At 41.9% G+C, this 24511-nt stretch overlaps 5 protein-coding genes across 11 annotated transcripts; 3 read left to right on the top strand and 2 right to left on the bottom strand.

Annotated features, from left to right (window-relative positions):
• Positions 1 to 1768: 1768 nt before the first annotated feature.
• Positions 1769 to 4705, bottom strand: eif4ebp3l (eukaryotic translation initiation factor 4E binding protein 3, like). The gene is made up of 3 exons (XM_029164504.3): positions 4571 to 4705; positions 3200 to 3376; positions 1769 to 2309 (listed from the first exon to the last, which is right to left on the bottom strand). The coding sequence occupies exons 1-3, from the start codon at positions 4701 to 4703 to the stop codon at positions 2281 to 2283; spliced, it is 339 nt and encodes a 112-aa protein (XP_029020337.1). The 5' UTR covers positions 4704 to 4705; the 3' UTR covers positions 1769 to 2280.
• Positions 4702 to 14296, top strand: acsl4a (acyl-CoA synthetase long chain family member 4a). 3 transcript variants are annotated; one of them, XM_029164495.3, is made up of 16 exons: positions 4702 to 4842; positions 5639 to 5741; positions 8434 to 8939; positions 9033 to 9210; positions 9307 to 9416; positions 9810 to 9948; positions 10040 to 10190; positions 10473 to 10596; positions 10698 to 10769; positions 10891 to 11030; positions 11111 to 11283; positions 11368 to 11442; positions 11550 to 11738; positions 11860 to 11974; positions 12811 to 12968; positions 13087 to 14296. In XM_029164495.3, the coding sequence occupies exons 3-16, from the start codon at positions 8583 to 8585 to the stop codon at positions 13242 to 13244; spliced, it is 2139 nt and encodes a 712-aa protein (XP_029020328.1). In that variant the 5' UTR covers positions 4702 to 4842; positions 5639 to 5741; positions 8434 to 8582; the 3' UTR covers positions 13245 to 14296. The 3 variants fall into 3 exon arrangements, with proteins under 3 accessions (XP_029020328.1, XP_029020327.1, XP_029020329.1); XM_029164494.3 differs by lacking the exons at positions 4702 to 4842; positions 5639 to 5741 and adding an exon at positions 6310 to 6623; XM_029164496.3 differs by lacking the exons at positions 4702 to 4842; positions 5639 to 5741 and adding an exon at positions 6904 to 8185.
• nxt2 (nuclear transport factor 2-like export factor 2) lies at positions 13920 to 15488 on the bottom strand. The gene is made up of 4 exons (XM_029164502.3): positions 15330 to 15488; positions 15103 to 15189; positions 14651 to 14795; positions 13920 to 14570 (listed from the first exon to the last, which is right to left on the bottom strand). Exons 1-4 carry the CDS (start codon positions 15345 to 15347, stop codon positions 14386 to 14388), a joined length of 435 nt encoding a protein of 144 aa, XP_029020335.1. The 5' UTR covers positions 15348 to 15488; the 3' UTR covers positions 13920 to 14385.
• A 383-nt stretch (positions 15489 to 15871) lies between these two features.
• Positions 15872 to 18390, top strand: psmd10 (proteasome 26S subunit, non-ATPase 10). Its single transcript, XM_029164501.3, has 5 exons — positions 15872 to 16099; positions 16201 to 16299; positions 16432 to 16578; positions 17569 to 17735; positions 17897 to 18390. The coding sequence occupies exons 1-5, from the start codon at positions 15974 to 15976 to the stop codon at positions 18048 to 18050; spliced, it is 693 nt and encodes a 230-aa protein (XP_029020334.1). The 5' UTR covers positions 15872 to 15973; the 3' UTR covers positions 18051 to 18390.
• A 403-nt stretch (positions 18391 to 18793) lies between these two features.
• Positions 18794 to 24168, top strand: xiap (X-linked inhibitor of apoptosis). 5 transcript variants are annotated; one of them, XM_029164499.3, is made up of 9 exons: positions 18794 to 19009; positions 19636 to 19698; positions 20815 to 21103; positions 21194 to 21758; positions 21882 to 21981; positions 22168 to 22246; positions 22894 to 22930; positions 23097 to 23243; positions 23394 to 24168. In XM_029164499.3, the coding sequence occupies exons 3-9, from the start codon at positions 20861 to 20863 to the stop codon at positions 23585 to 23587; spliced, it is 1365 nt and encodes a 454-aa protein (XP_029020332.1). In that variant the 5' UTR covers positions 18794 to 19009; positions 19636 to 19698; positions 20815 to 20860; the 3' UTR covers positions 23588 to 24168. The 5 variants fall into 5 exon arrangements, with proteins under 5 accessions (XP_029020332.1, XP_055368273.1, XP_029020330.1 ...); XM_055512298.1 differs by lacking the exon at positions 18794 to 19009 and having other exon boundaries at positions 19246 to 19698; XM_029164497.3 differs by lacking the exons at positions 18794 to 19009; positions 19636 to 19698 and adding an exon at positions 19803 to 19947.
• The last annotated feature ends 343 nt before the right edge of the window (positions 24169 to 24511 follow it).

Here is a 24511-nt window from a genome sequence, read left to right as displayed (position 1 = left end):
GTAGCAACATAAGACGCTTGCACAACAAGTAGTATAGCCTCAACAAGGTGCTACACTGCTGAATTCATTTTAGTAAGTGTAAAGTTCCAAATATATTAGTGGACGTTTGCATATTGTGTGTCACAGAAACACAGGCACCCTGCCGCCATGATACGGTAGCTGTGCACTGCGTTTGACTGTCTGTTTATATCGTCACCCGGGCAACTCAGCTCCAGCTTGTACCACAAGCGTGGAGTGGACAAAAATAGAGTGTCTTCAAGCGGACCGCTCAGCCTGACCCCCCTGCAGGGAAGCTGTGGGGGGGAGCGAGCCGGGGATGAGGAGGCCAAAAAGGGGAATATTTTGTCTGTGGAAAAGGGCAGTGGAGCAAGTTTATCAGGGCTGGTGAAGTCTACTTGTTTACGCTGATGGTTCCTATACAGCATAGAGCAAACATGAAAAGGACCGGTCTGTTTGACAACAGTGGGTCACGGATGAATGCAAGTACAAATTTGACTTTACCAATATGAATAGGGTTTTAGTTTAGTTAGTTTTTGAATATGTGAACTAAGTTCTATGACCTAAATGTGTGTGTTCATGTCAGTGATGAACTAGGATAATTCATTTTATGGAGCCAGCGGATGAAGCCCCTTCACATTAGTGACAGTGAAGGTAGTACGTTCGCTCAGCTTAGTCTTTGTAACATTCCTGGTTACTGTGGGTCTTTTTAAAGGGGCCTGTGAAAAGGCAATTGCAGGAATCACTGACTATTAACCGAAGCGTCACGTTTTTCACATCTTCCCATTAGTGTTAGTTGCAGCCATTCTAGACAATACAGTAGAACGGGATCATTACATCAGAGTGCGTTTCCTTACACAAGCAAATGCAATGGACCAGGCATGAGAACGTGGTTGAACATATTCTGTGTTGTATTATCTAATAGGAGGTAACGAGGCTGATAATAGTACAGAAAGTCAGCTGTTGGATTTGATGCAGAGATGTCAGTCATGTCTGCAAGGCCACAGGACTGGAACAGCTGAGCAGACTGACCCACATCACCGCCATTGTGATCTACTTACTGTGGCTGCTTCTTCTTTATTACTGTTCTGCATCAGCAAACATTAATGCTTATCCGTCCCAACATAAATGATACTGTGTGAATTCATTTTCGATTTCCAGTCAGTGCCTGATCAAATACCAGCAGGTGTCACACCCCACCCCAGCACTGGGAAATAGCTTCACTGTGTCTGTCCTTTTAGACGGCAGCTGCTCTCATTCCTTAGGACAAGGTCTGCTCCTACAGCCAACTCCTCTGTGCCTGGAGGCAGCAGACACATCCAGCCACGACCCTCCTGATACAGTGAGAGGCTGAATACACAACGTGCATGACTCTGGCTGGCTTTCAACTGCTCAGTCACGTGTGCTCATAGTGCACTTCGTTCCTGTTTAGAAGAAAAAAAGCCCCCCCTCTCTCTCTCCCTCTGGTCAAATATAGTCAGGTGACTGTTCAATACTGCTCCTGCAATAAAAGCATTTGTACAGGGAGGGTTTATTGAACTTAAGGTACAAAAACACACCAGTCTATACATGAGGTAGTTACGCAACAAGGCCAGTATATGCAAGCTGACTCACTGAAGTATAGCTTGAGTTGGTTACGCTCTGTGCACTTTAAGTTACAGGTTAACACTTTAAATGCAACTCAGAAAATAAACACATTAGAATGAGACTGAAGTTTAAACTGCTAAACATGCAGCTCTCTGATAAGATAAAAGCAACATTACACAAGTGCTGACAGTTTGAATAGCCTTTATTGAAATGATTCACATTTCATCTCTCCTTCCATTCAAAACAGTACTATTTGATTTTTCAGTAGGCCCTCACCCCTCAGCATTAGGAGACAGGGAGTACAACAAAACAAAACTGATGCCTGCAGTGAAAAACCCTCATGTACATGTCTTCATGTAACCACTTTGTACTCCCCAACTTAAAAATAGGCTACATTGTACAATTTTTGTATTTACAAAAAGATAAAAAAAGTGGAAATTAAGAGTTTTTTTTAAATTTTGCTGCAGCTCTAAAGCGAGTGAGCAACTAATGAACTTGTGTAAATACAATTTTGTTGCATTTTGCCCACAGTCCAGGGTCAAAAACACCCTAAAGCGTTGCCTTCGTTCACACATTCTTTTTGGTTCCTCTCAAAAACCTTACATTTAAAAAAAAAAAAAGCATCATAGGTAATGGTCGTTAATGACCTTGGAGGTGTTTTATCTAATAACTCTCCACAGGAGGTAGTACTGGATCTCAGATATCCATCTCAAACTGGCTGTCATCTAGAAGGGGGAAAAAAAAGAGAAGTTATAGTTATGAAGTTTGCACAACAGAAAGAAGAGTGAAGACTGGAGGAAACAGTGGCCTCATTTTGACCTTCTATGCTCGTAGTGCTCTAGATTAGGTTTAACATAAACAATGACCGTTACTATCATGTTATTTTGTCTACTAATTGTAGGAAATAATAACAAGGTGAAAACTTAATCAGGATATTTTTTTAGATTTAGTTTTGCACATTGCGTCTCAAATAGGACCACATTATCGTAAGACACAGAAAACAGCAACAACCCACTGCCCTTATCAGAAAAAAAAAAAAAAAAAAAAGAACACTGAAAAAAGGGGGAGGCTCACACACCCAAACCCCACAACACGTGACACCAACCCAGCCAGTGGAGACAGACTAAAAAAGGGGGTCAACACTAAGCTCTGTGGTCTGTGGAGGACAGGAGGACCAGACAGAGACCAACTGATGGCTGGATGCTTGTGACCCCATAGTAAATAACACTATCAACTTGCCCCATCACCAGCACAGCCTGGCAAAATAAAGTGCCATTAGCTACATAACTAAAGCGTGTATGGAGCCCTTAAACCTAGATGTTGAGTTTGTTCGGCACTAATGTGCTGGTGGTGTTTACAAAAGGCACGGTCCCTGACACACTAAATGCAGATCTCAACCGAACAGCTGCCGCGTGGCAAGAAATGTTGCCATGACGCCATAGCAACACACGCCGCACTGATTTGCTGTATTAGCAGCTGCTGAGGACTCAGGACAACGGTAAAGGCTGACATCAGATGTAGTGCTGATGTTTGTGCGCGTGCATTTGTTTGCAAATCTGGAATACATTAACCCACCTCCATTCAGTGAAAACTATCAGTTTACCGATTTGTTTACCTGCAACGTCCTTCTCTTCCTCTTCAGCCTCCTCCTTGAGGTCCTGCAGCTTCCCTGTGGGGTGTGTGGCAGGCACCGTCACCCCAGGGATCTGCGGCAGGCAGCATGGTGGGGTCCGGGCTAAGGGGGAATTTCGGCACTCCAACAGGAACTTCCTGTCGTAGATGATGCGGGTGCCTGTGTTTACGAATGAAGCAAAAATAAATAGTTATTACTAAAAGCAGGAATGGGCTGGTGGGGAGCTACAGACTATCCCTTACTGGGGATAGAGGGGGGGGGGGGTCTGTGTATGCTCAGAGGGGAGGAACTGTTGGCTGCTGCTGCCATGAGTTCTAGGAAACCAGAGTACAAAACCATAAAGTCACATGTTTGGTTCCATGATGCATTAGAACCAAGCAGGAGCAACATATTGCTCTTACAACAGACTGACTAAACCACGGATCACGTCTCTCTGTATGGAGTCGTTTGGACTCAAGCCAGGCACAAAATAAAAAGAGGGTGATAAAAGCACGTTGTCTCGGGTCAGACTCGGGTCAAGGAGCGCTGGTGCCGCTCTAAACGCTGGAGTTTGAACCATCCGGCACCGCGTCAGCGCTCCGGGGGCAAAAACACGTTACATAATAAACGAGCGAGCAGTTCATCGTGGACAAAGGGAAGCGACTGAGAGGGAGGAGACAATGGACTGAGGGGAACGGGGGCCTGGAACGCGAGCTGCAGCGCAAACAAACACGTGCGACACAAGTGGAAACTCTCGTCTTGCGGCTCCGTTTGCTCGTGCGCGTCGTCCAACCGAACCAGACGATCACGCTGCCAATGCGTTCGATTTGTCCCCCCTCCCCCCTCGCTTTAACTTGAACAAAATGTTCTCTCTATGGTTCCCAAAATGCACAGTGGATAGGACTGCCCACGACTCCTCCACCGCCGAGGCCGCTCTTGGTTTTAAGTGTTTATGATGCAACGACGAGTTGTGTTTGCTCCGTCCCTCGACGTGCGAACACAATAATGAACGCTGCTCGTCGCTTTAACTTGCTTCACTTCAACGTGCAGCGACTTTGTCGAATTGACACATCTTTTGTTGTCAACGTGATTTCTGCAGCTATCTATGCAGAACGTGTCAAGGCAAGAGTTTAAACCCATGTAGGATTAAAATAAATCTACATGCATGCACGTGACAAGTACTTATTGTTGTTTTTTTTACTTTTACCAACTGTTTTTAGCACGTGCGTGTTGTTTACAGTTTATCGCGAGAATCGGAATATTTGCACGAGCTGCAAAAGTGGTTTAAACTGACTCTGGCCACTTTTCAACACAAATAAAGACCTAAAAAGAGACGAGGAAACCGCAGGCGTCGAGAAATAAACTTTGTCCTACCTCCTGGCGTGGTGGAGAAGAGGGTCCCTCCGGGTGTCTGGCTGTAGCAGTCGGGGAGCTGAGACCAGTCCTTCAGGGTGAGCACCCTGGTGGGGATGGGGCAGCTTTTAACTTGGTTCGTGCCAGTCGACATGCTAACGGAAGGTGAGCGGGGCGTCCGAGTTCTGCCTAACGGTACGAAAAAGCAAGTGACTTCAAGTTCAACTCACCCACTGAAAGGTGGGAATTTTAAAAGAAAACAGCTTGGAGCGTGAGGCCCAGCAGCGTCTGGCGTAAGTAGCTACGAAATGCTACCATGTGCTGTATTTGTAGCAGCCACTCGTGATGTTTTCGTGCAACAGCTATGAGACACGTGGGGTAACCGCGGTGGGGTGCGAATGTTTGCCCGTTACGAACAGTCCGCAAGGGCGGCGATAAGAATAAGGAGAAAGGTGAATTTTCTATCATTTATATGAAAATTGTGAGTGTTTCAATTTGTAATTTTTAAAGCCCTGGTGACCTTTTCATGTGACACATGAGTGAGAGTCTTTTTTATGGAATTATAATAGATTTTTCTTTATGGATTTTTTTATGGGTTATTAAACATCAGGGAATTATACATATATGTAGAGCCATAGGTAAACTTGCTTCCAGAAATACTCTGTATCTTGTGCTTTTTGTTTTGTTCCACCTTTTCGTGTTGCCCCCTAAAGAAAAACAACAGGTTTCTTGTAGTGTGCGAAACGAATGCTCCATCACCTCGTGCTTGTTACTTCGCAGCACTGCCCCTTGCAGGCGTTTTAACGTGTACATGTTTTTCATCTTATCGCAACTGCTGCAGCGCACTGGTCACAGATCAGCCTCTATTACTTTCACACGATCTTAGTTATTGTATTTATTTCTTAATTAGTTAAGATGATTCCTAATTATTTTGTATTTGATCTATTTATTCCACATTTATATCCTTATTTATTTCCTATTATATGTATAATAGGGTCATGCTTTATTGTAGATATTTTTAAGAAAAATCCTGTAGTAGTTTTAATTTGTAAATTTACATGTTTATTTTTATATGTTTATATATTTCAGTACAGACGTTTCTCTATAGCTACTAACACACTTCTACATCTCCACCACTAGAGGGAGGTGTCGACACGAACACAGCCTGTAGCTGACAATACTCAACCTCTGTGTAAGTCGTTCATGAACATCTGTTCAAATTTTCGATTTAGATTTTACATTGAATCGAATAATTTGCGCTATCTGTGAATGTGTAACAAGTGAGTTTTTGGCTAATGATGTAAGTTGAGCTATGCTAATTAAAAGAAGATGACATACCAATAATTTAATATGGAATGAATAGTTTTGCTTTATCCGTTTGATTTGATTAGTCTAATATCCTCCCTCAAGCCCCTACATTAGGATGATTATCATCCTTATTACAGTCATGTGACTTTGCTAATGCAGATTTTTATACTTTTTGACTATCTCTAGTCTTAAGTGTCCTTGAGACAATGCTTGAACGATTTCCTTTACCAAAACAAAAAATGAAACAATGTGAAAGATAGGTTTATTGATAATCACTTGATCTGCTGCTTTTAGTTGCGATGTAATAAGAAACGCAAAAATTCCCCAAATCTCATCTTATAAATGGCTTATAGTTTTAGGTTTGTTCCTAATTGTGTAGTTTTTTTTTTTTAATGTGAAACATTGTGATAAATATTGATGTACAGAGGATGTACTGTTGTTTACAGACACGTGATCGTAACGGCTACGTTGGCGTAACTGGCTTTTATTCATACGCCAAATACACGGATGACAAATCAGAGACACGAGTGTTACAACACAAACATGTAAGGCAGACACAAACAGTGCAAACATCCGAGTGAAGCAACGCTTCCTCTTACATTAGGAGGACGTAAGAGGACAAACACGCTGGACGCTCATTGGTCTAGAAAGATGGAATCAGATGACGTAACAGTTCCGGGTTTCTAGGTCCCGTAAAGAGGTAACTGTCGGTCATTCCAACAGGCACAGGCGCAAGCACGACTGAGCGGGTTTCCGAGTGGCGGAGGTAAGAATGTTGCTAGTCTGCCAACTAGGCTGGGTATCACTCCAGCCTGTTGTTATAATCTCATTATTGCCTCTATCCGTTAGCAGCTTTATGCTGGCGCTCATTTGTGTGTGGACCGTTGACGGGGCTTTATACACATCCTCGTTAGCGAACGTTAATCAAGTTGGCCGTTCAATCATAGCGGCGCCAACAGCGTGCGGCGGCTTTTGTCGTCCGCTCGTCTCCCATCCCGCTCATCTCCCATTGTCTCTCGGGCGCAAAGTGGCGACTGTGATAATACGATACGCGCGCGTGTTTCACATCACTCCATCACAGACCGCGTCTAGCGATAAGTGATGCGCTGGCTTCGTTCGAAATCACAGCTTTTTGTGCGCGCGTGTGTGTGTGTGTTTTTTTAACCCGAACTCTCCCGTCCACGCCGAGCGAACGCTTCCTCAACTGACGCTCGTCCGTCGCAACCGCGTGTGTAGTAATATCCGGCTCTCAAAGGTTAATTCGTGTCACTGTGGAAGTTACTTACTCACGTGTGACAGATGTCTGCGTCAGGATCTGGGAATCAACGTAATCATCGTGAAGAAAGCGGTTGTTTCTAGTAATGTTCGGTGTTTGTCCTCGGCTAAAATCACATTAAAACTATACTGACTAAAAATTAACCATATTTCTATATATTTGTAGTTTTCTATTGTGTCTTTCTGTTGATCTAAAGCCACAGTACAACTAAGGATTAAACCATTACCTTGTTTATTTTTCTTTCTTTCGGAGTCCAGCCAGATTTTACGCCTTTTAAGATGCATAGACGTTCTGTGACGTGGGTTAGAAGTATGATTCACTAGAAGATTAGTCACATGTGTGAAATTATGCCTTCCAGCCAGGGAGGCTCTGTTACATCTGTAAATGGCTGGGTTTTTATTTATTAAATATAGGATTCTGATGTCACATAAAAACACACTGGGAGTCATTTAATATGTCTATAGGTTTCTTTGCCTGTTGGAGGTGGTGTCAGTATTAACTTCAGATTTGAGCTTTGAGGCATGGAAATAGGTCCTGACTAATAATTGACAGCTCTGGGATAAAGATATTTTACTACTTGGCGTGTGGTTGCCTCATTTGTAACGTTTCCAGGTGCTGCGGGGGTTATTACCTTGTTATTAAGAGCCAATTGAAGGTGCTGCATTTAGTTGGATCAAGTCCAGTGTTCAGCACTGAGGCTGCTGTCGAGCTGGCTTGCCCTGGAGTGGCCTTTCACTCACCAGTGTGTGGGGTGAGCCTCACGTTCACTGTCATTGGTTGTCCGCAGCCCGATCCTCTTCGGCATAACTGACAGGGCTGTGGTCATTGGACGGCGGCCAATCGGGTCAGAGGGGACATTTCTCAATGCTGCTTCATCCGTCCGCGACCTCTCCGACACCCTCCTCCAGGTTATTGTAAGGGAAGCAGGTGTTTAGACGCTGTGAAGGGAGGACCGTGCATCAGAGAACGCCCGCCTCTGAGTTGACACATATAATTGGGGTTTTGAAAGCTGTTGGCCAGACAGAGCCGGTTTGGTGCGGCGTGTGATGGAGGTGAGTCTGTGATCTGTGTGGTTGTCCTGGTCGTTAACCTTTGGTTAATAGTCGGATCTGTTTGCTCACTCAACTGGTTTTTACGTTGACCTACTTCCTCTTCCAAACTGCTCTGAAAAGTGAAACTTGATACTGACTTTTTTTTCTTTAATTGTTTTGCTTGTTTGAGTTTTGACAATCTTTTGTTCAATGCTATTAATTTTCTATGTGCCTAATAGTTTGCTTTTGTGCTCTTCTTCTAACCTCAGGTGTAACGTTTGACTGATAGTGGGCCAAACATTTTCATACAACGGTTGTGGGAGGCCTGTCTGACGTTGCCATCATCTTTCACAGACCTCAAACACTCTTTGTCCCAAACTACTTTGCTGCTCACTTGCACAACCTTCCAGGAAACAGTATGGGTGTCCAGGCAGACTTCGCACTCCAGTCCATCCTCCTCCTGCCAGTCCACTTCCTGGTGTGGCTGTACTCCATCCTCTCCTTCCTGCCCTGGTACTACATCACCGGCGCTGGGCAACGGAAAGCTCTGTCCAAGCGAATAAAGGCCCGTTCCACCACGGGCAGAGCCGAGGGTCCGTACCGCTCCGTGGACCGCTTTGACTCGCTGGCCACGGTGGACTTCCCAGGCAAGGACACGCTGGATAAACTCTTTGAACACGCCGTGCAGCGCTTTGGAAAAGCACCGTGTCTCGGCACTCGGGATGTCCTGAGTGAAGAAAATGAGGTTCAGCCCAGCGGGAAATTATTTAAGAAGGTACAGATTCCTTTTGTGGTATTTTTTCATTTTGTTTAGGGGACGATTTGCGCTTGTTGGGGCTGAAATGTGAGTGGTCTGTGTCTCTCCTAGCTGATCCTGGGGGAGTATAGATGGCTGTCCTACAATGAACTGGATACCATCATCAGTCAGTTTGGCAGTGGGCTGGCAGCTATAGGGCAGGAACCTAAACACACCATTGCAATCTTCTGTGAAACCAGAGCAGAATGGATGATCACTGCCCAGGCGTGCTTCAGGCGCAACTTCCCCTGTAAGTACATTTTCCACTTTTTTTTTTTTTTAGATGTGCCCTGTAAAACTGCTGTTCATGTGTTTCCACTCACCAGCCGTTTTGTGTTCATAACAGTGGTGACATTTTATGCCACGCTGGGAGACGATGCCATTGCATTCGGACTCAACGAGACGGGGGTCACTCACTTGGTCACCAGCGCGGAGCTGCTCGAGACCAAACTGAAGGTGAGCCCATCTCCCACGGCGTCTAATCAGACCTGAGGCGCAATGATGAAGCTTTTCCATGTAATTTCATTACGGTTGGACTTTGGTTGGTGTGAATGGGTGTATTGTAAAGTGCTACAACCGATGAATGAATGACTGCAGTATCTGTGAGGAACTGTTTAAAATGGGCGAGAGACATGCTGGACTAATGAAAGAGTTACGGTTGAGAAGCCACTTTTAAATAGGTGCAACAAAATGTGATCTGCATGTGAGAGGGTGTCACAATGTTTAATTATTATGCATTGTTCTGTTCAAATGACCATTTCTTCAGTAAGTTAATTTGCTGCTTCTCTTCTATGGTCTCTAAAACTGAGCATCCTGTTTTGATACCAACATTATCCTCCTCCTTTCTAGAATGTGCTGTCACAGATCCCAAAGCTGAAGCATGTGATCTACGTGGACCAGAGGAAAGTTAGCGCAGAAGGCTACCCAGCAGGACTTTCCATCCACAGCATGCAGTCTGTGCAGGAGCTGGGCGCGCTGCCTCAGAATAGTGAGTGTTTGCTTTTTGTATTTGTGTCAGATTCTGCTATGGGAGGATTTCATACACGCAGTCCTGCACAGTAAACGTGCCTGCTTTGCAGTGGCGAGACCAATCGTGAAGCCGCAGCCCTCGGATCTGGCTGTGGTGATGTACACCAGCGGCTCTACAGGGAGACCCAAGGGTGTCATGATTGTGCACCGCAACCTGATCGCAGGCATGTCAGGACAGTGTGAACGCATCCCTGGACTCGGGTGAGTAGCTACTTTGCTCAGTGTATTTGGATTTAGCGTGTGAAATATAGCTTTTATCTTCAGCCAGCCGGGGTCCTACTTACTCCAGCTTCACCGCCCAAAGGTCATAGTTCAGTTCCAACAACACAAAGTTTCTAGATAACCTTTTCCCCACAAGTCTGTATTTGAACAACAAAACATCTAGCATTCATCAGCAGTTCAAAGGTTCATTGATTTGGACAGCGCAGCTCTGTGTTTACAGTATATCACTGACCTTTACGTATCCTGCCTGTGTTTTAACAGACTCCGTGATACTTACATCGCTTACCTGCCCTTGGCTCATGTTTTGGAAATGACAGCTGAGATCTCCTGTGTCACGTATGGCTGTCGGATTGGTTACTCATCCCCTCAGACACTATCAGACCAGGTACTTACCGGCACCAGCAGTTAGGTGTGGTTAGTAAATCACAATGTTCTTTATTATTATTGCGTTATAATGTTTATTTTCTCTTTTCCGGTTACCTTTAGTCCACTAAGATAAAGAAGGGAAGTAAAGGAGACTGCTCTGTGCTCAGGCCCACCCTCATGGCAGCTGTACCAGTAAGATTCTTGCCCAATAGTCTTTTTTTTTCACCTTTGTCTCCCTTGAAACACTTTTTATTCTACTTGCTGATCTTCAATAATTCATCTAAATGAATTGTGTGTTTTCCCCTAAATTAAGGAAATTATGGATCGCATCAACAAGAATGTGATGAGCAAAGTGCAGGAGATGGGTGTTGTTCAGAAGACGCTGTTCACGCTGGGCTACAAGTATAAACTTGAGCAGATCAAGAGGGGCTATGACGCACCGCTCTGCAATGCGTAAGACCTCAAAGTCTCCCTCAGTGCTCCTGGAAACATGTTATGTGCTCTTCAACGTCACAGTCACTCTGTCTTTGCAGCCTGTTGTTCCGGAAGGTGAAGAAGCTGCTGGGGGGACGGGTCAGGATGATGCTGTCGGGAGGAGCCCCCCTGTCCTCCGCCACCCAGAGGTTTATGAACGTGTGCTTCTGTTGTCCAGTGGGCCAGGGCTACGGCCTCACTGAGACCTGTGGGGCAGGCACCATCACAGAGGGTGAGGCCGAACTTAAAATGAAGACAAACAATAGAGTGATTGTAGGATCTTCATAAAGGGTCATTAAGACGTTTCATCAAACAGTTTCAGATATCAGCACTGGCCGGGTAGGAGCTCCTCTTATTTGCTGTGAGATCAGACTCCGAGACTGGGCTGAAGGTAAAAATGCACTACTCACTATACTGTACTTGACCTGACCAAGTGTTGTCTACATATTTGGCTAATAATATTTATAACAATAATGATTTATTTTGCTACCTTCTCAGGTGGATACACCAGCAAGGACAAGCCGAACCCGAGAGGGGAGATCCTGATCGGTGGTCCCAACATCACCATGGGCTACTTCAGGAACGATGACAACAACCAGGATTTCTTTGTGGACGACAATCAGCAGAGGTGGTTCTGCACTGGTGACATAGGGGAGGTTTACCCCGACGGCTGCCTGCAGATAGTCGGTGCGTATCCGTGTTACACATGCATCCTGTTCACAGCGCTGATCGTCAGCCAGTGTTGTAACTTGAGACAGGGAGATGGTTTGTGTAATAACTGAACACTGGTCTTCTATTTATAATTCAGATCGCAAGAAAGACTTGGTCAAACTTCAGGCCGGGGAGTACGTGTCTCTTGGTAAAGTCGAGTCTGCTCTGAAAAACTGTCCTCTCATTGACAACATCTGTGCTTACGCCAACAGGTGAGTGACACACTTTAATTTATTTATTATTGTTGTTATTATTATTTCTATATGTAGGAAACCCTGTAGTATAACTAATAATTTTTTAACCAATGCCCTGACAACCTTTTCAGTTAGAAGCAGATAAAATTAACTGTTAATAAAGTTTATTAAAAACTGTTACACAACTATTTGTTTATTCATGCTATTCATGCACTGCAACATTTATCCTTAAAGTTCAGTCATGGACATTATTCACCAAACTTGAAATGTGAGGTACTTTCTCATACCTAACAGCATCATATACAAATCAGCACCCATCAGAGATAGTTTTGCTATGAACCTTCTTCTTTACACAACAACCAACTATTCTGAGTCCTTACGTGTGAACACTATGCACTTGCGCTTCCAGCGCTTCAGTTTAATACATCCACTGTCCTTTAAAGACTTGAACTTGTGCAGCCCATTCTTCAAGTAAGAGGGTCTGAACTTCTTTTAACAACCAACAGGATGGATGCTTACTCTTTTATTCTGTTCATCTTTTACCTGCTTTGTGCTGCTATTGCAAATAATAAATTTGGTTAGCAAATCATAGCTTCCTCTTTTGGGACAAAGACCACAGCCAAGGTTAAGAACTACAGTTACTGTGACAGCTGATGCCTCTCCTGATATAAATCAGCTAATACACTGACTTCTTTCAGGACTTCCACTTTGACCTCAACTTAGCATTTACTATTTAGTTTTAAATAAACACTTCTCTTAATGCTTCCACTTGAACTGCAGCTTCAGTGTTTCTCTCTCATTCTGACATCAATATAGCTTTACATTCATCTTGTTTCTGATTCCTATCGTTACAGTGAGCAGAATTACGTGATCAGCTTTGTGGTGCCCAACCAGAAAAAGCTGACGGAGCTGGCCAAGCGGAGAGGTTTGGTAGGACCTTGGGAGGAGCTCTGCACTCACCCTGACATGGAAAGAGAGGTCCTGAATGAGATCAAGGTCGTCGCTGCCAACAGTAAGTGTTTGTGCATACAGAACTGCTTGCTTTTATTGCAACTAAATGAAGTTATTTGCCAGTGTTGAGAAAAGTTTCACATTTCTCTTTTTTTTTTTTTCTTTTTTCATTTACACAGTTAAACTTGAGAGATTTGAGATTCCAGTGAAGGTGCATCTTAGTCCGGAGCCGTGGACGCCAGAGACGGGTCTTGTTACAGATGCATTCAAGCTGAAGCGGAAGGAGCTGAAGAACCACTATATTGATCACATCGAGAGGATGTATGGAGGGAAATAACTTTGACAAAGTCAGCCAACAGTTCCCATCACCACCACAACCACTGTTTAGATTTTTATATAGATAACATTCCTAGGACTCAAAGTTTTTAATGCTGTTTGTGAACCACAGGTGTCCTAATGAATATGTCTTGAACAAAAAAGCTGTAGCTGTAGATAGTTGTAGCTGTTCATTCATATGTGCTGCTTTATTTTTGTTGTTGTTATAGTTAAAGAGATGCACTGAAGAGGAAAAGAACTGTTGTTCTACAAAAAGGGTCCAAGACCATTACAGCACACAGATGCTATCCACACAACTCTAGCACAATATTTATCAAATTCTTTCTAAAACGTTTCACTTTTCATTATAGTCCAGATGCTTTGTAAAGTTCAGTAAAAATGTACATTTGTGGATGCTTGTAATGCTCTTTTGTAAAGTTGGAGTACTGATTTTGCTGTGCCTTCAATTTGCAGTGGTATCTAGAATTTACAAAGACGCTTTTTGGTTTGTAACAGAAGTAGCTGAACTGCTAAGTTTACATGAGACTTGAGGAAAAATATTCCCAAATGGATACTGATCGGTGAAGTTTTTCATGATCATATCTACTTGTTTATTTTCTGACCAATGTTTTATTTATTAGTTTTTGATTTCTTTAGAACGTAAGACCATAATGTGTAAACATGAATGACTCAGGAAGATAAGTGAAGGTTTTAATATATGGACATCGTAAAATAGTCAGTTGCTTGTATAGAAACCACTTCTTTAAAATATTTGTGGGCACCTTATTTATTAGAGCGCAAGCGAACTACTTAATTATTAACTACTAAAATACTCCTAGACATTAGCTGTAGTCACATCTGGCTTACTGTAATGTGTATATTATACCTCGGTTAATAGGTTAATGTACAAATTGGTATCAAAAGGTCAAGTCTGTTTATTGTAATGTTAGGAGTGTTTTCTATGTGCTTTTCTAAGTGTTGTGATGTTGACAGTTTTCCATCACTAAAGGACACCCTTTTTTGTATTTATGTCATCAATATGATCACATAAAAATAAACATGTTTTCATATGCAGTTTGAATCATTTTACTACAAAACATGGGAAAATTGCAGTATCTTGTAATTCAACATTCTGAACTTTGAGTTTCACACGTCTTAGAGTTTCAGCTGTTCCAGTCTTGAAATCTGAAACAGTCACTAGCAATCTTCCAAACAGGCTGGTCGTTGTTGGGTGACGCCTGAGCGGTTAATAAAAAGTTCTGGTTGAAGAAACGTTGTTTGTTCCCCTCGAACTTGACTGTTCCACCGGTCACCACGAGCAGTGTAGTCTGACCTTGTGTTGCTTGTTCTGTGAATTAAAAAAAATGCATGACGATCCTGTTTGACATGTACAAGGTGGTTTCACTACTCAACTTTTCCCCCACTCACCGTGAACTGGCTGACAGTCCAGGGTGTGAACTTGGAACTCGCTTGATGGTAATGATTCAAAAAACTCGCCCAGAGCGTCCTGTCCTGACACTGCGTTCCCGTTCCAAACAAGTGTGGCCTTGTCCAAGTAGAGCCTGGTCAGATTCTTTTGAGGGAGCCAACAGATAATAATAATAATTAGAAACCACAACAACAAATCCACCACCACTATTACAGCAACACTATATTTTAGTGTTGTAACGTTGATAGAATTGATGTGAGTATAATCCACCTGCTGGTTGTGACTGATCACTGCTTAACTAAATTGTGCAGTGGCCATAGGACCCGAGCAACAAGTCAGAATTTCATAATTTTATTAGCAATAAAACCAGCATGACCATTTTCCAATAGACATTTTTTTTAAGCCATTGCTCATACATAAACACGTGAACCACTGCGTGATCGTTACGCACCCTCCTTTTCTTGTCCATGCAGTCGTAATAAATGTTCACAAACTCTTCGGAATATCTGCATGACTGGTCCGCGTGCGTCCTGAAATCCTAGACCGAACACAATAAGCAGGAGTTAAGACTTAGCAAATGACACTGCTCCCTTGAAGAAGCGCACATTTAAGAGGCAGCTAGCAAAACACTAGCAAACACCGGCTGTCTTACAATGTAAACCACGGTGGGATACGTACCAGCGTGTTTGCCATCATAAAGGGTATAAATATAAATACCACCAAGCACAACCCTACAGAAAAACTTGAATCAACGATTTAAGTGCTTTTTAGGAGTCTTCTTCACATCACAGGAAACGCAGCCATTTTACCGATGGAATACTTCCTCTGGACATATCAAAATAAAACACCGTACTCTCGCGCAGTATCGCATTCATTTTCTGGAGCATAAATCCTGCTTTAACTCACAGTTAAACGTAAAATTTTAAATTAATAATGACCAAAATAATAACAATGTAAAAATGTGATGAAATGGTAGAAAATAGCGCAGGCATAGATATCTTATGAAGTGCATTTTTTCAAGGTGGAGACATACTAGGGGTTCTGATATTTGGCTAAACCTACATTTAAAGACAATGCACGCTACTAGACCAACATATAGTCCAATGATTAGCCTCATCGAACAGGGAACCCATTGTGAAGACGCTGTGGCATCACGTGGCCAGGATCGTTCATCAACAATGGTACTTTATTCTGAAAAGGCAAACTCGGAATATGCGGAAGTAGAATTTATTATTTCCGAAGTCAATCCGCTCTGTGGTTTCAAATATGAAACGAAGCCACTGAGGCGCAGATTATCACACATTTGTTTTGGCATTTAATGTATGTCTCTAAAAATGCAGGGTTCCGTGTCTAATGTGGAAGTGTGTAACTTTGCTTACACGGGGAGGTTTGAGGAGTTAAAGCAGTGCATCCTGTCAGATAAAACTCTTGCCTGCAAAACGGACCAGGTAAGAGCATGACCCAGCAAAATCCCCGGGACGTTTGTGTTTGTTAGTGTTGTCGCTGAAGAGGCGAACATGTCCACACTCTCCCCCTCCTCTGCTTCCAGGACCGTAGAACCGCTCTGCACTGGGCTTGTTCCGCCGGCCACACCAACATTGTAGAGTTTCTTCTCGGCCTGGGAGTGGAAGTGAACCTGCAGGATGATGTAGGCAGCAGTTAGTGATTCAAACATCCACACGTGGTATCAGTGTTTTATTTATGATGCAGTGCTTTGTCCTGACAGCTGTCCTATTTATTAGTAGTTTGTGCACTGACTGGATGTGCTCTGCTTCCGCAGGCCTCATGGACCCCTCTTCACATCGCTGCCTCCGCGGGCAGAGAAGACATAGTGAGGTGTCTGATATCCAGAGGAGCTCAGCTCAATTCAGTCAACCAGAACGGATGCACCCCTCTGCACTACGCTGCGTCTAAGGACAGATATGAGGTACAGCTCCCAGGTGACTGATGGATCATTACACCATAAATCCAGCACAGTCTGAAATTCTCTATCATCCAGGTGAAGTGTGGATGACTGAGAATGTTTGCTTTAGTTCTTATTGTGTATTTATTTTATAGATACCTACATTTTTAGACAATTAGTCAATAAAGAGTAAACTATTTAATTAAATTGCAACACAATCAGTTGTGTTTCTAGTGTGTATTTGTCCTGTCCTGCTTCTTTTATAATGTAGATTTAAGTTGGACATCAACGTGCAGCCATTGCTCACCTGCTTTTTTGTTTTTCAAATAAATAAATAAATAAATAAATAAATATAATATATATTTTTATATACTATACATTTTTTTATTATTATTTTTTTTTTTATTGTGTCTTAAGATTCCAGCAGAACATTGCTGAATTGACAGAAGAAACTGAAAGAGGGAAAATTGCTAACCCCTGACAGGGCTTTATCAGCATGAAATAATGCTTAGACTCTATGTGGTTGCAAGGGCAGTCCACTCGTGGTTTTGGCAAAACTAATTCCCATTTTTTTAAGTGCTATATATATTTTAATATATAGTGATGAGAGTTACAGTGAAGTAGGAAATATTAGGGAAACATGGTAGAAGGAACTGAAATGAAATGGGCAGTGGAAACTAGTGCTTGCGATGCGATATTAATTTGTTCCCCAAAGCTGAATCAAACGTGCCTCCTATTATAACTGCAAAAATGTTACCTGGAAAAAGGAATAGAAACACATACACGGTCTGTTTCCATTGTTCTTTCTGCGCACTGCAAAGGGGAACAAAGTCATCAAATTCAATAGACAAAGGACTTTGATATAGATATGTTATTCCACCTTACTTATCCATTTTATTCTCACAGGAAGGGTTCATACATGTGTGTGATTATGTGTATTTTTAAATTGTGTTAATGAAAAAGAGAAATCACTGACTTTCAGGGGGGTAACGCACTTCGAACGACTCTTTTTAGATTGCCCTTCTGCTGTTGGAGAATGGAGCAGACCCCAATGCTACTGATAAGTTGGATTCCACCCCTCTTCACAGAGCATCTGCGAAGGGCAACTACCGTCTCATCCAGCTGCTTCTCAAACAGAGCGCTTCAACCAACATCCAGGACTCGCAGGGCAACACACCCCTGTATGTGTCTAATACCACTTTGCTTTTAACTTCTTCTTTCCAATTGACCTTTAGTGGTATGAAGCCATCTGATGGGTTTAATACAGCAGAAGTTATTACGATTCGCTGCGTTCCACTTATATGAATATGTATTTACCATTTTGTGTGCATTTGTTCATCAGCCATCTGGCCTGTGATGAGGAGCGCGTGGAAGCTGCCAAATTACTAGTGGAACATGGGGCCAGCATCTACATTGAGAACAAGGAGGAGAAAACCCCCCTCCAGATGGCAAAGGGAGGCTTGGGCAACATACTCCGTCGGATTGTGGAGGGATGACACCTTAACTGACCTTCAGTACAGGTCATGTTTCAGCTCTTACCATTACCCAGTTACTTCATGAAGTTTCCACTGAAGTCAGTCTGTGGGTGACCTATTGTGATACGTTCAAATGTTTAACAGGTCAAAGGTTAGGCAGCGTGCCGGCGAAAAACAGGACTTTTCAGCTTCACAGATGTGGTAGATGTTTGATCAGAAACAGTCTTCTGCACTTAACATAGTTCACCTACCACTGCAGCAATTTTGAATAAAAATAAAAAAAAAAAAACTTTGAATTTTTTGCTAAAGTTATTAAATATAAGATGTGTTTACCCTGTTAATAAACTATATTTGTAAAGTATTTGTTTGTAATCTAAGACAAATTGTGTTTGCAATATGTCTTTTCCACCTGTTGGTGATTCATTTCACAACTTTCATCATGGTCTATTGCTTTGCCTAGAGATCCAGTTTTGTTGTTTGTACATACAGTTCCTACACAAATATTCATACTTGTTCTAACATGCTTCAATAAAAAAAGAACCATAACAATAGACACTATTGCTACCAGGTGTAGTTGCAGGTGCAGCAACCACGCCCATCCACAGAGTGACAAAACAGTAATGCCTGTGGAAAAGAAAAAGCCTTTGGCGTGAAAGTCCCTACAGGAACGAAAATTCAGATGGAATTTAGTGAAAGCTGATCACATTTTGGCATGTGCAAAGCTAAACCAGCATCCTAGTTGTGCTATTGCAGAAATGGTAGGAATGTCTTAAAGATATAAATAAGAAGGATTAGATGCTGGGCTACATTGATATATGGTATAATCAAACACACCATGACTATTAAAAGCAATTTAGAAATGTATTAATTTGTTTTTCCAACCACATCAACTAGTTCCTTTCTTTTGCTTTTAGTCACATAAAATGATGTCACAGGAAAGTTGGTGGCATTGTGGCAAATCGACCAAGATCAAGGCCTTGGTGAGAAGTCCCACTCTTAAGATTTTCGATAAATGTTGGGGAATACCAGTGAAACTAAATGTTCTAAAGGGACAAGAACAAACGTCCAAATGTAAAAAATGTGAATGTTACTGATTGACCAGTGACTTGGTCAAGAACAAAAACAGCAGCAATAATTGGAGCCAAATTACCAGGGGAACTATTGTAAAGTGGTTGCTCCTTAAAATTGTCTTATATCGTTTATTAGTTTACTGTACTTTAGTTTAAGAGGAAAGAAAAACTAAAACTAAAGCTGTCCAATATGCTAAGTTAGTAAAAAGTGTATATCCCTCTGAACTGTAGTAACATAGAAATATGTCCATCACCTCACATTAAAAAGTACATGGAGTTAAGTCTGACAGTGGGGCTCCAGGACTAGGAACAAGTGGTTCCGATGATGTCCGACCGACGTAGGACTAACCACTGTTAACCGACTGTGGTTGTTTGAGTAATGAAATGAAAGTGAATTTCCCATAAACTAGGGCTTTTTGAGGACAACCCCGGTTCTGTGACGTGTGAGCATGCGCAAACCACACCAACCCTCTAGCGTTGACTTCCTGAAAACCCAGTTAAATACACCTCTGTTGAGCGACTGGTTTCTCTTCCAGGCGCTGTTCGCTTCCCACAGAAGCACTCCAGAGATTGGTGATTTTGGTGTGCAGATTAAAAAGGTAACTACTAGCTTTTATTTGTCGTTTGTGACGTAAGGCTCTGAGGAGAAGCTACTGTAGCTAAGCTAACACAGCCAGCTGTCGGCTGATCGTATCTTTGTTGTGCAGTTTACAAATCCACCGTTACGATTTAAGCTTCAGAGTCCAGACAGACGGGGTGTTTAACTGCAGTCAAATGCGTTTGCTTCTCATCTGGCCTGTGAACCACGCAGTGTGTGTTTTTGTGCGATCTTCGGTGCTCGTCGTCAGGTTGGTTTCATTCCCTATGGGATCGGTATGTCCGTTTTTTTCAAACGCAACGCTCCGTGACCTTGTTGCTACAACCGACACGCTAAAGTAGAGGTCACTAAGCATTTCTCGTTATGATCGTACTTCACCAACACGCCGCTTGGAAATAATTCTGACCGCAGTCAGACAGACGTAGTGTTAACATGTGACGTTGAGTCCTGGTGACTTTTCTTGATGGGGGGGTTGACGCTTGGCATCACAGTGCAAAGATCCCACTGGGTATCAGCTGGTCGATGGAGCAACACCTTTAACTGCGTAAGCGCCGCTGTCTCGTTGAAACTTTACCGCGGGTGGAACCGCTTTTCATCCGCCTCTGTTCCTGCATTCACAGCATTCTATGCTGCAGTGAGTTTTAATGTTGATGGAATGATTGTAATGTTGTGACAACACAGTTTTGCTGAGACACCGTGTACCCTTGTGCCACACCCATGAATTTCTCAGTTTAAGTGTGTGTCATCAATATTGTGTCTCCGAACTCCGTACAGTGTACTGAAAAAACGAATTTGTATATTTTAGCATACTGTGTTGTCTGGGCGACAGGGTTTGACCTGTTTCCTGTCCCAACGTAATACAGTGAGTCCTTTTAAAATGTTCCCTAAAGCTTTTCCCTCACATGGAAGGACCAATCCCTCCATGTGATCAGTCTGGCAGCTTCTCTTAAAGGCACAGTGTCCTCTTATGTTTTGCTCACTTTTTTTTTTTCACTTTTCATCCCTGTTCATGCTAAGTTTTATTTCACCACAGCTTGTCCTGTTAAATACATTATTTGTTTTTAAACTTCAATACGTTCAAACTTATGTTATGAATTTCTTCTATTTTTTTCTGCAGACATTCTCCTCATTTAGTGAGCTCCCTCAGGAGTTTCCAGCCCATCATGTACACCTGCAGCCAGGACAGCCATTTGGAGACGGACCACATGGAAGCTGATTATTCCGCGATGAACAGTCGCGTCAACTCCTTCAGGGGTTTCAGCCTAGCCCAGCAGTTGCCACCAGAAAGGCTGGCCCGGGCTGGTTTCTACTACACTGGCCATTCTGACTGTGTGCGTTGTTTCAGCTGCGAGAAAACTGTGGAAAACTGGCGCGAGGAGGACACACCTGTACAGAGGCATAAGGAGGTAATTACAGTTATAAACAAATGTGCCAAACTTTTTGTTACAATTTCATATGTTTGAAATAACCTAAATTACACTCATCCTCTATTACAGGTTTCTCCAACATGCAGTTTCCTTAAATGCATATATCCTACCAGTTGTAATTTGGGTCCCAGTACCACACCGATAAATGGCTCTGCCTACAATGAAGAAGCAGAGGACATGGAATATCGCTTGAGAACAGGAGAGGTGGTGGATGAGGCCACCTACCCCCTGGTGCCTCACATGAGGAGTGAGGAGGCCCGGTTGCAAACCTTCTCCTCTTGGCCGTCTACCTCCCCTGTAACACCTCAAGATCTGGCCCAAGCCGGTCTCTTCTCACAAGGACAGGGTGACCAGGTGCGGTGTTTTTGCTGCGGTGGCATACTGAATGGCTGGGAAGAAGGGGACACTGCCTGGACAGAGCATTCCCAACATTTTCCAAACTGTTTTTTCGTACTTGGACACGATGTGGGCAACGTTCCATTGCAAGTGGCCATGGAAGAGGAGGGCAGCAGTGGACAGCAAGGAACCACTCGTTCCTATATGGAAACGTTTGAAGAGAGGCTCGCCAGCTTTAGGGGAGTCCAGCATCCTATTGGCCACGAGCGACTTGCGACAGCTGGATTCTACAGCCAAGGTGAAGCACAGAGATTTTAGATTCCTGACACAGTTCTGAGATTCAAGAACCACAGTAGCATCTGAAATTTTTGAGAAATTGTCATTTCTCACAGGCAAGTCTATAACTTCTGTTTCCCGACAGGCTTGGGAGACAAGGTGTTGTGTTTCCGCTGTGGTGGAGGATTGAAAGCCTGGCAGCCTGATGAAGACCCTTGGGAAGAACATGCCAAACACTATCCTGGGTAAGAACAACAACAACAATGGCTTTCCCTGTGCAGGAATGTCATTCTGGAGCAATAACATGCTGTATTTGTATCAACATTTTACAGTATGATGGCATGCTCCTATTTTTCCTATTTTAAAAAAAAAACAGCCTTTTTTGCTGTGGCATGTGCTTTGTTTTAACACAAGTGTTTCTTCTGTATTAGATGCAGCTTCCTGATAGCAGAGAAAGGACAAGAATTTGTCAACAGCATCCAGCTCCAAGGCCCAGGACGAAGCAGACCTGTAAGCATTCACTGAATTATTGTTAGTTTTGAAATGGTTTTTACTTTATGTCAAATGTTTGACTGTCATTATTATTATTATTATTATTATTATTATTATTATTATTATTATTATTATTATTATTATTATTATTATTATTATTATTATTATTTTTTAATCTTACTGTTACTGCAGTGCATTTAAACAACCTTTTTTGTCCTTTTGAACTGTAACACTGTAATAGAGTTTTGATTAGTGTTTAGAAATTTACACTTTACAGTTGTCCACGGGTCACTTGTTACAGATGACCTTGTCAGGCCTGTTTAACAGAAGGAGGTGACGACAGCAGCTAGGCAAATTTACCTTAGCTTGGCATGCATCATAAATAAAAATTTATTTATTTTAGTGCAAAATATTAGTTATTAGATCTTTTAATTTGGTGTTCATTTTAGTTTCAGTGATACACCTGGTCCTGTGGTGAATTTTGTCTTTTTCCCATGAAAGACTGGAGACAATAGGAGATCATGCTGTTTTATGATGCCATGTTTTGTAGATGCCGTTTCTAGTAGTGTGTAGAAGGAAGCCCAGCGGAGTGACTCCTGTGTTGTAATAAATTCCACTGACTTAAAGAATACTAAAAATAATTGTATCACACTGTCTGTTTCCAGACTGCCAGTCATCAGAATGGATTTTCGTGTGGGAATGGTAAAGAGATAATTTCATTTGACCTCCTTTTGATATGATCAGTAAAATGTTGAAAAAATACATCTTAAACATTTGCTGTACCTAAAATGAAAAGCATTTAAATATATCCAAGTATATAATACCCTGAGATCTACAAGTAATTGCAATGTTTCCTCTTTGTGTTCAGAGTCCACCGTGACTCAAATGGCCATTGAAATGGGTCTACAGCCTGATGTGGTGGAGAAGGCCATCTTGGAAAAGACGAGAAGGACTGGCACCGGCTACTCGAGCGCCGAAGAACTTTTGGACGATGTCTTTAAAAACCCACTGGAAGGTAATGCTACCTGCTATATATATATATATATATATATATATATATTATATATATATATATATATATATATTATATATATATATATATTCTGAACAGCAGCAGTGGTGATTTTAATACATGAAACAAACGTTATTTTTCTCATTCTTTTAGATGAGGACCCACTGAAGAAACTATGGCAGCTGCAGAGGGAAAAACAGTGCAAAATTTGTATGGACAGAGATTTCTGTATCGTATTCATCCCATGTGGACATCTGGTCACATGTGAGGAGTGTTCAAAGACATTGAACAAGTGTCCGATCTGCTGTGGACACATAGATCAGAAAGTCAAGACCTATATCGCCTAAAGGAATCATAAGCTCCTATCTTTTTGAGTGCTGCTTTACCATGGTTTTAAATAGTTTTAATATAAAATATAGATAGTCTAATACATTTAAAATCAACATTTGTATGATTTTTGAAAAAGGTGTAAAGAGAATAATAATATTTTTATCATAATTGATGTGAATAGATGTTAATTATTGATGTTATAGTTAACGTAAATAATTACAAATGAGTACTGACACATGTATAAACACTACCTTCCATTTTGCAATTCCTTCCTGCTTGAAGTGCCTTTCTGTGGGTTAATTTAGTACAATGGACACTAGACATGGGATGTAATTATTTTCATACAAATATCCATTTCATTCATGTGGTTACTGCTTTGGGTTTTTGTCTTGTCAGTCTTGATTATTTTCTCATGGTTTGCTGCTCCTTTATTTGACATTTACAAGGGTTAATGGATAAATCTATTAGCACTTTGGCTTCAATGTGACAAATGTAATTTTGGGTCTGTAATTAATCAATGTTTGAAATTGTTTTACTGTTCTGTCATCCAACGTTTTCAATCAAATCAAAACATGTGGTAATAAACTGAACAGTTTTATTTCTGTTTTCTTCTTTTTATTTTTTTTTTTATTTTTTTATTTTATTTTGGGGATGCCAGCTCAGCTTTGAAACAAGCACATCCAGCAGCCTTTAAACAGTGTTTAAATTAACATTTCTTACGATATTTCTAGTTATATTTTATATATTATAATTTCCCAGTGTTTTCCTTTTGACAGAAATTGGATATAACTTCGTAGTCATAGGTTAAAGTTCAAATGGCAAAAAGCACCTAATGTAATCCAATATCTTCGTATTATTGTATCTCTCTTTGTCAGCGATTTCCTAAAGAAGTAGATTTCTTAACAAACGCTAATAATGTTTCCAATGGAATTTCACGTGGC

Source organism: Betta splendens, chromosome 10 (assembly GCF_900634795.4).
Source record: "Betta splendens chromosome 10, fBetSpl5.4, whole genome shotgun sequence".
Lineage (NCBI taxonomy): Eukaryota > Metazoa > Chordata > Actinopteri > Anabantiformes > Osphronemidae > Betta > Betta splendens.
This window is presented reverse-complemented; position numbering and strand designations above follow the sequence as displayed.